This window comes from Montipora capricornis, chromosome 5, assembly GCF_036669925.1.
Source record: "Montipora capricornis isolate CH-2021 chromosome 5, ASM3666992v2, whole genome shotgun sequence".
NCBI classification, from domain to species: Eukaryota; Metazoa; Cnidaria; class Anthozoa; order Scleractinia; family Acroporidae; genus Montipora; species Montipora capricornis.
In genome coordinates this window covers 27,831,978-27,842,359 of record NC_090887.1, presented here as the reverse complement: position 1 = coordinate 27,842,359, position 10,382 = coordinate 27,831,978, and the positions used below count along the sequence as shown (strand labels likewise).

Here is a 10,382-nt window from a genome sequence, read left to right as displayed (position 1 = left end):
GAAAGTGTATTTAAGGCAATCCACTTACAACCAAGTTAGACGTGTGAGTCCTGAGAAAGCGCCTTTTTGGAGTTGAGTTATTTCATTCTCCCTGAGATATCTTGAAATGAAAATAACATTAGAAATAAGCACTAAATTCAAATTAAAGAAGAACAATGCAATTAATACCATTTTAGTTTTAATTGCATGCCGTTTTGTTCTTAGCATTCCCGGATCGTGGTTGTACTCGATTCTATTTAGACAAGAGCAGTAAAATTAATCCCAATTGTCCCAAAAGGAGTCCGTGTACTACTCAGACCGATCAAATCAAAGAAAAAAATGGATAACTGTGGATTTGCTAGTTTATGAAAAAAAAAAGGAAAATCTTAAAGAAAAAATAGGATTTTACTGATCAAATGCAGTTTAAAGTCATGCATTGCTTTATTGAGCCTTGATGAAGAAAGCTCACTGTACCGCGATCATAAAGACAAAAACGAATTATCTCAGCATGGAAATAGGAATTCATAAACTTTCATAATGTCCTGTTTTTATTTACTTAGTAGATATAATTACCATTCCGTTGGAGATACTGTCATTTCGTTGAGTCGAAAATCCATGTTTGTCAGCAGCAATTATTATGATTGTTTTATGTGCTTCTTCATTAGAAAAAGGGATCTTGGCTAAGATCAAATCAAAGGTTCCACAGAAAGAACCAAAATGACAGACTAGAATAACATTTAGTGTTTATCTTAAAAGGCTAAGGTTCAAATGCACTTTAATTTTTGACCTGAAAGGGTTCATTACTGTAAAGACTTTATTTAACTTAGCTGTGTGAGTCACTTTGTAACTAAGTTGCACAATTATTTGTGGAGTGGAGAGGCGCAAAGCCGTGTCATATTTTGAAAGTGTATTTACGGCAATATACTTACAGCGAATGCAGACCCGTGAGTCCTGAGAAAACGTTTTCTGCGAGTTGACTTATTTTATTTTTATCAAGATATCTAGAAATGAACACAAAATTAGAAATGAGTAGGAAATCTGAATTAAACAAGAACATTAAAATCAATGTCATTTTAGTTTTAAATTCCGTTTCCTTCTCAGAATTCACTGATCGTCGTTGTACTCGGTTCTACTTAGACAAGAGCAGGAAAGTTAATCCCAATTGTCCTAAAAGGAATCCGTGCACGACTCAGAGCAATGAATGAAAAAGAAAAAATGGATAACAGTGGATTTGCTAGTTCTATGGAAAACATTAGGAAAAATCAAAAACAAAATTTTGTGTATTAATGACCAAATGCAGTTTAAAGACATGCATTGTTTTTTCGAGCTTTGATAAAGAAAGTTCGCTGTATTGTGATCACAAAAAAAAGGAAGTGTTCTAGTATGGAAACAGGAATCAACAGAGTTTCATAACATCCTCATAGTTATGAAAGTGGAGGACGCTTAGAACTATTAAAAAAAAATTTGCACTCGTATTTCTGAAACTTTCACCTCTCTTCTCTATAAAAATTAAAATTTGAATTGTTTGCGGGAATTTCCGAGGTTAAAATATGTTTAACACCGACTTTTCGACCAGTTTTACTGGTCATCTGCTGCTTGTTTAAAAATTGTTATCAATATGGCAGATCGTTTTTGATCCTTCCACTTGGTGACCGCACATGACGTATCATGACCATTACACAATGTGTAAATGATGCAACCTCGTTCCCAGGACCTTTTCCCTGGCTTGGTTTGGGGCGGGAAAAGGCCCTGGGATCGGCCAGTGACTCCTTTATATTGATTGGTTGATCGTTTTTAAATAATTTATGCGAAACTTGGCGAAATAAAGCTAATTTATGCATTATGCCGAACTCAAAACGGCGGAAAGTATGTCCACTCCGACGAAGGTTTCTCCTCGAAATCCAGCTTGCCGATTCTGTGGTGATTCTCATGAGAGTCGCTATATGCTACGAATATTCAGCAAAGCTGGTTCAGGAAAAGATCTGTGTGCCAAAGTCCATAAAACCTGTGGCATAAAAATTTCGGAGGACGATACGAGATCAAAGGTCTTGTGTAGGAGTTGTGTTTCATTCGTAAACAAGATGGAACAGTTTATTCAGAGAGCTCAATCCATAGAGAATACGCTGTCGGATCAAAGCGCAGAATATGCTGTCAAGCGAAGCGTACAGCTTTCACCTTCTTCGCTTCAGCCGTCGAAGCGTTTATCAAGGATTACAATTTAAGATATTTTGATGTTGTAATCATCAGCGAAGTTCAATTCAGTTAATTCAGCACAGATATAAACAAAAAAAGAACAAAATGTTTAAAGAAACTGATCAATGTCATGGTAACAACAGAATTTAATTAAATAACAATAGTGTATTTTAAGAGAGTAATTCAAAGTTTGCAGTGTTTACAATAATTTTGATGATGATGTTCTGATCATGAGCAGGGTTCATTTCAGTGCTACATAATTATAGTATTGTGCTCAGATACTGTTCAGAGTCATGGTAACAACAGAAAAAATGAAATATTAATAGTGTGTTTTCAGAGAGTAAATCCAGATATATATACAGCAGTTCACAGTATTTACAATTTGTGATGATGTTCTGATCGTCATCAGAGTTCATTTCAGTTCTACATACAGTTGTATAGTACTAAGCTCAGATACTGATCAGTGTCATGGTAACAACAGAAATAATTAAATATCAATAGTGTGTTTTCAAAGAGTAAATCCAGATATATCTACAGCAGCTCACAGTATTTACAATTGTTATGATGATGTTCTGATCATCTCCAGAGTTCATTTCAGTTCTACACATATTATTGTGCCCAGATACTGATCAGTGTCATGGTAACAACAGAAAAAATTAAATATCGATGGTGTGAATAAAGAGAGTAAATCCAGATACGGTATATCTACAGCAGCTCACAGTATTTACAATTATTATGATGATGTTCTGATCATCTCCAGAGTTCATTTCAGTTCTACACATATTATTGTGCTCAGATATCACACTGATGAGTGTCATGGTAACAGCAGAAATAATTAAATATCATTAGAGTGTATTTAGAGAGTAAATCCAGATGTATCAACAGCATTTCACAGTATTTTCAAGTTATAATGATGTACTGATCATCATCGGAGTTCATTTTAGTCCTACTTATATTATTGTGATCAGATATATGTGTGAAAAGATGAAGACAAACTAATCAGTGTCATGGAAACCAGGGCTCAAACTTGACTTTTTAGTCTACTTGCAAAGTGGTAAGAAGTTTTCCTCTAGAAAACCGGTGAGACCACTAGCTAATTATTTCCAAATGTTTGCAAGACATGGATGATTCTAACTTGCAAACATTTACTAGTGGATATTTTTCTCACTTGCAGATTATCAAAATCACTCGCATTTTGTGAGTTTGCGAGCATTAATTTGGAGCCCTGCCATGGAAACAACAAGGAAATAACTAAATACCACTGGTCAGGATATTTCTACAGTAGTTCACAGTATTTATATTTTATGATGAGGTTCTGATCATTAGAGGCACTCATTTCAGTTCTACACATATTATTGTGCTCAGATACTGATCAGTGTCATGGTAACAACAGAAATAATTAAATATCAGTAGTGTGTACTAAGAGAGTAAATCCAGATATATCTACAGCTGTTCTCAGTGTTCACGCGTTATGATGATGTTCTGATTATCATCAGAGTTCATTTCAGTTCCACACAGTATTGTGCTCAGATATAAGCAAAGACAAACTGATCAGTGTTATTTTAACAACAGAAATAATTAAATATCATTGAATCAGTCTTGTGTTTAAGAGAATAAATCACAATCAGTAGTTTACAGTATCTACAATTTATGTTGATGTTCTAATCTTCAGAGTTCATTTCAGTTCAACATGTCGTGAGGAGTGTGCTCAGATATAAGTGAACAGAGCACATTATGTTGATGTTCTAATCATTGTCGGAGTCCGTTTCAGTTGTACATATAGCAGTGTGTTCAGATATAAGCGAAAAGATTTGAGAAGAACAGGTTTCATCCCATATGCCGAATGATTTCAACAAGTCTGCTTCTGATGCAACAAATTCCACTCCCTCCATAACCTTTGCAGCCAGATCCTTATCTACAGAAATGTCAAATAGCATTGAACCCTCTGATGTCGCTTGGGACTCATGGTCAGAAATTGCACTCTTGATTAACCTTTCAAGGATAGCACGGTTACTGTTAGGTAGCAATCTGACCTTGTTTCTAATAGCTTGGGGGAGATCCTCTTCAGTTCTTTTGAATTTGCCATCGCATATGCAGCAACAGCCCTTTTGTTGAACACTGGAGAATCCAAAGTAATCAAGGACGAGTTTCCTTTGACAAGTGTCTTCTGATCTGCAATATGATTTCATTGATTCTTCTACATGTTTTTTATTCTTTGCAATGTCAGAGTTATTGTAATAAAGGGCAGCACATGATGAAAGTCCTGTACGGCCAGCACGACCAATTTCTTGCATGTAAGCTTCAAGGCTACTTGGTGGAGTTATATGAATGATGTTGGTTACATAAGGAGCATCAACCCCCATGCCAAGAGCTGATGTTGCAAATGGCACCCTCACCCTCGATTGTTCTTTCTTTATTTCTGATATTATTTCTTTCTTCATGCGACTCGTCTGGGGCGCATGAAACTGTGCAAACAGTCTTGCACCGGGTTCTGATGTTTCTCCAACGCACTGTTTGTCTTTCAATACTCTTTCAAATAAGCCATAAGCATATCCGCAGTATTTCAGTTTTAAATAAATGATTGTCATTGGGTAGTTTTCTCTTTGAATTGCCAGTTCATTGGCAATGGGTACAAGGATTTTGTCGTAGCTCTGGATGGGCGAATACAATTGAAGTGTTACCATTAACCACATCTTGAGGAAACTTCGTTGAATCCGGGACCACGTGCTCGCTTGGTTCTTGTTGATTTCCGAACAAGTTATCGGCGGGTTCCTTCTCGTATACAGCAAGCTGTAAGACATCAGCGGTTATCCTTCGAGCTTTTAAGACTTTCAGCTGATCTTCAATGATGGAATTTAATGGACATACCACAATAACTATGTTCTTGGTGGTCTTCACAGGAATGAAATGAGGTAGAAGGTGAAAGAGCATTGACTTGCCAAATCCAGTAGGTAGGACTCCAATGACATCCTGACCTTCCAGCATATATTGGAAACACTTCATTTGAAGAGGTTTTAAATTTAAAGAAGGAAAATTACCGTTATTTAAAGAAAATTCGATTCGACGAAGCACTGACAAAAAGTTTGGTTTACTCGAAGAGGCCGCCATCTTGAAAGTTCCGTTTAACGTATGATAATTTAGTACACCCAAGAAATTTGGGTGTTCTGAGATCACGTGACCAGCCGATCCCAGGGCCTTTTCCCGCCCCATCCCCAAGCCAGGGAAAAGGTCCTGGGAACGAGGTTGCCGTCCTTACCGTAAACTGATATGCACAGTATGATCATTTACCGCTGGTCATACGTAGGGAGGCACAGAAAAATGTCACTTCGGCCCTGGACAGAAAAGAATCAAGTGTATACATGAATTTTTTATCCCGGGATGACATTTTGTCCCGTGCTGAAGACCGGGATGAAATCGTCCCGGCAGGAACAAATCTCACCCCGGGATCATATAAACACCAAAAGCCAAATGACCAGACACCGAGGTGAGACTCATCCCGGGATGAAACTCGTCCCGCCCGGGATGAGTTCTCTCATGTAAACAGCACCTAAGTCTAAGCACCCACTTTAACAGTTAGCTTTCAATAAATGCGTCGCTACGTCGTTTAAGGTTAGGATTAGAACTTTTAATAACAATTCTGAGAAGACTCCCGTATGAATATCAAATATAGGTCGGTGTATGCCAATCGCCTCTTGTTTGTGAATAATTGTTGCATAAATTAAGTTTGGTAAAGGACCTAAAACGTTCACCTAAATGCGCAGTACATAAGCTTAAAGAAATATTGTCGGCTTCCCAAGTTAACAACATTTTACACCGGAATGACTAAACAGCAAGAAACTGCTCTCGTGATATTAAATTTCAACCCACGTATGCAACTAGTTAAAATTTGCACAACACAATAATTCCACAAAGGCAGAAAAATCTCACAAAAACCATTTCCAGTCCATAAATTCATTGAAACAAACAAAATATTTGCTATTAGAGGCCTTCTAATTTCATTCTGTGCGTACAAACAAGTAACACATTTCGTGTCAAAAACCATACGAAACCAAGAGATTATAAAGGTAAGAGAAGTAATCCCTCATACTGGCCCTATTCCCATCGTAATCCCTCTTAGGTTATTTTTAGATGATATCAATTTTCCCGCGGATAATGTTACCGCGCGCGTTACGTGGAAGTTTCGTGGAGGAGAGAAAGTGCAGCAAATTCTGTATGATGCCACTCTCCGTTTTCAAAATTGAGTTTCATGGCCTGATAAAATTCATTGTCTGCAAGATACAGGTTTCAAACACTGGAATTGCCTTGGAATTGCTTAACTGTCTAGTTTACAGAGATACCAATTTGAAGAATTTCCAATGTATCAAACCGTGTTAAATAATTTTGACAGATGCAGATATGTTTACCTTGGTTGCATTGCGTTACTTGTCCATTTTAGTGGGTAGTAGCCAAAACGCGGGGCCGGGGCCGGGGTCGGGGTCGGGGTCGGGGTCGAGGTGTCTTTTTTTTTTTCAAAATTTTTCGTTTCAATTTTTGTAGTTATTCTCCCGTACTGTTATTTTCTAATGTTCGGCATCTTTCCTTCATCTATGTTGCAAATTGGAAATCAGTCAAAAAATATAAGGAACGTACGGAAGCTTCGAAGGGGACATTCGCTTTGCTTTTCGAAAAGAATTTCCAACTGAAATTTAATACGTTAAACCAAGTGATTCGCGCGTTAAGTTATGTCGCTTAATTGTTTTATTGTATGGAACTATATTTGCAATTTTATTTACCACAGCAAGTTTGCATGAGTTGAAAGGTTACAACTAATTGGAAATTCAGAAATATATAAATCGAAACTGCAAACGCGCAAATTACTTTTTCACTTTCCTCCGATCAAGAACGTTAAAGGCAATCAATAGAAGAAATCAAACCATAGGATCGTGTAGATTAGAAGACACAAATTGTAATATATTCAAGAAATCAGTTGCATTCTTCTTTTAGCCTATCGCCGGCATTCCAAAACATTAATCTACTTCTGTAATATTTTCCTTTCAGTCGACTAGTTCAACGACATATTGATCGAGCAGCTTGTACGAATAAAAATCTGAAGATCTACAGGATCCTCAGTGGCGTGATCTTGCCTTAAAGTAGTGCCTCGTACGTAGGTGCGAATCGCCTAGAGACACTGAAGACTCGCTGAGCTCCACATTTTAAAACCACATTTTAATGTTTACTTCGAAAAAAACGTCTCTGCAATACAATTCAAACGAAGCAGAACAGCCATAATTCCACTGTGGTTGTCACGCAAACGTTCTCAGTTGCTTGTTTTCGCAAAATTGTTCTAAGTGTGGTTGTGCTCTTTCTCGTAAGATTGGATTCGATCCCTTGAAGTCCGAATAGAATTGGCTAGCAAGTTCCTGTGCGACTGACTTTACTACAAACTGTTTGTGGTAAATCAGACAACAACATTGACAACAACACGAACAAACAAGCAAAAAGAACGTTGCATGACTGCGTGACGATCATCGTGGAACTGGGATTCTGTTGGTTTTTTTTTAACGAAGTGAATATTACGATGGGACTCTGTCTGGCAGTTAGCGTGTATTCCATAAATTGAAACGAAAAAATTTAAAAAAAAAAAAAAGACACCCCGACCCCGGCCCCGCGTTTTGGCTACTACGATTTTGGTGCGCACTTCCTCATCGTCTACAAAATTCTGTCGCTTACAAAACTAACCCTGTCAAGATACAGTTTGCAATCATATATCATGGAAATCGGTTAACTGTATAATTCACTCTGATACCAATTTTACGATTGTCTAATGTAGGAAACCGTGTTAAATAATTTTGTAAGAGGGAGCTATATTTTACGCGTTCGTTGCAAATTGACTTCAATCCGATCTTACGGTTTTAAAAATTTTTATCGTGCGGTCAATTGAAATTTTCCTGTCATGTGTGGTACTGTTTGAAAGCGTTAGCTGTCTAATTTATGAATATCATAGAATTAAGTCACCATAGTTTAAGTCCGCTAAGAAAATCCAGAACGCGTTGACAAGTCAGGAATATGTTACTTGGTGACTTGATATTTCATTGTGTACAAAATTCTGTCGCCTATAAAACTCGTTACTTTGAAGATAAAATATGCAAAGATATATCATTCAAATCGCTTAACTGTGTTGTTTACAGTGACACCAATTTCAACACTGTCCAATGTACAAAACCGAGTTTAATAATTTTGAAAGATGCAGGTATATTTAACATGCGTGCTTTGCAAATTGACTTCCATCCGATACCACTTGTTCATACATTAATATTTTTATCGCACTGTCTGTTCAAGTTTTCTTTTCATGTCTGATATCTGTCTAATTTATGAATATCTAAGAATTAAGTCGTCATATTTTAATCCCGCGAAGAAAATCAAGAACGCGTTAACCAAGTCAGCGATATATTACTTGCTGACTGTAGTTTGCGAATTGCCAATGTTTACAAAATTCTGTTGCTTATAAAACTCGATCCTTTCAAGAAACAGGCTTCAAACATCAATAACTGAAATCGCTTAATTGTCTAGTTTTCAATGATACCACATCAAGGTTGTGCCATATATGAAACCGTGTTAAATCTTTTTTTAAGGAGACAGCTATATTTAACATACGTGCTTTGCAAATTTACTTGAATCCGATAACACGGGTTCAAAAATTTTTATCGGACGCTTGATTCAAGTTTTCCTTTCATGTTTGGTACTGTTGTAGAGCTCTATCTGTCTACTTTATCACCATATAAGAATTAAGTCATCATATTTTAATCCCGCAAAGGAAACCGAGAATGCGTTTATTGAAGTCAGAGAGATCTTACTTATCGACTATAGTCTTCCATTTGCCATTCTGTTCAAAATCCTGTTGGTTACATAACTCGTTCCTTCCAAGATACAGGTTTCAAAACATAAGTCGTTGTAATCGCTTAAATCTGTAGTCAACAAGTCACTTTCGTCTACAAAATGTATATACGCGTTTGTCTCAACATCCTCCGCCATTTTTGTTTGATGGTAAATCGCGAACGACGCGAATCATTGCGTGGGAATTCGCTCAGCTGTCAACATTGGTAAAAATGGGGACATGTGATTGGCTATCAGTTAACCCTCGTGGGAATACCGGATCTCGCAGGAGACCTAAAAATAACTTAAGAGGGATTACGATGGGAATAGGGCCAGTATGAGGGATTACTTCTCTTACCTTCATAATCTCTTGACGAAACTAGACAGAGGAGTTTAGGAACGAACTCTCTTCTAAAGAACCTTTCCCTTGAATAATGAAGCACAAAATGGACAACAAGCTTTCTTTCAAAGAATTCTTCACTAACGAGAATTAGTCAAATTACCAATGTGTTTTTTCTTTTTGCCAGAAAGCACAGACTGTTCACATGCTAAAGTTAGCAAACATGCATGTGTCCTCTGACAGCTGTACGTTCCAGTTGATATCATTGTTAAAACAAACCACGCCGCTGTTATCCTTAGTTGCCTATGAAGATTTACCATCGTGTTCAGTTACCATTCTCAGAAAATACATAAGGAGAACAGAATCTTTAAGAGGGTCAGAATCACAACTTCAGATAAGTTATACCAAGCCTCACAGTTCCACAGCCCTAGAGCTGCTGCATTATCCGCAGCCAGTAGTTTCGGTAGATGAACTATTGAAAACAGCAGATTGGTCTTCAGAATCCACCTTTTCCAGGGTTTATTAGAAGCCTCTACTTTAGAAGCCACTATTTGGGCCTAGTGTGCAATTGACAACTGAAAATGCACTTAAGTGTAATGCGGCTCACAGGAAAATAAAAGTATGGTTAGAGTCAGATGTGTGGTTTTTCTTCTCTTACTGCACGTAGATTGCTTCGAAATCTCATGGGATCCTTGGGTATGGAAGCCAGGTCCCTTTTTGCTCTTAGGTATTCACGGGTCCTTACCTTACACAATTACGAGATTACGTGAAATTGACTTGAAGTCACGTGCGATCGCGTAATTTGCTCATTCCTGCGTAATCCCACTTTTGCACTCTATTTGAAAACTAAACAGATATTAGCGATATTGTTTCGTAAGTAAACTCTTTGAAAACAGTTCAAAACACGCCATTTATATCGACGTCGATTTATGAATACTCTAAAAATGAGCGATCAGGCCTTGGATGCGCAGGGAGCTCGAGTATTGTACTGGTTTCAAATGTAAAGCACTTATAATAA

General features: G+C 37.3%; 1 protein-coding gene across 1 annotated transcript; it reads right to left on the bottom strand.

The window, feature by feature from the left end:
* Nucleotides 1-3,661: 3,661 nt before the first annotated feature.
* On the bottom strand, nt 3,662-4,973 carry LOC138050119 (uncharacterized). The gene has a single exon (XM_068896583.1). It carries the CDS (start codon nt 4,971-4,973, stop codon nt 3,918-3,920), a length of 1,056 nt encoding a protein of 351 aa, XP_068752684.1. The 3' UTR covers nt 3,662-3,917.
* Between the last annotated feature and the right edge of the window lie 5,409 nt (nt 4,974-10,382).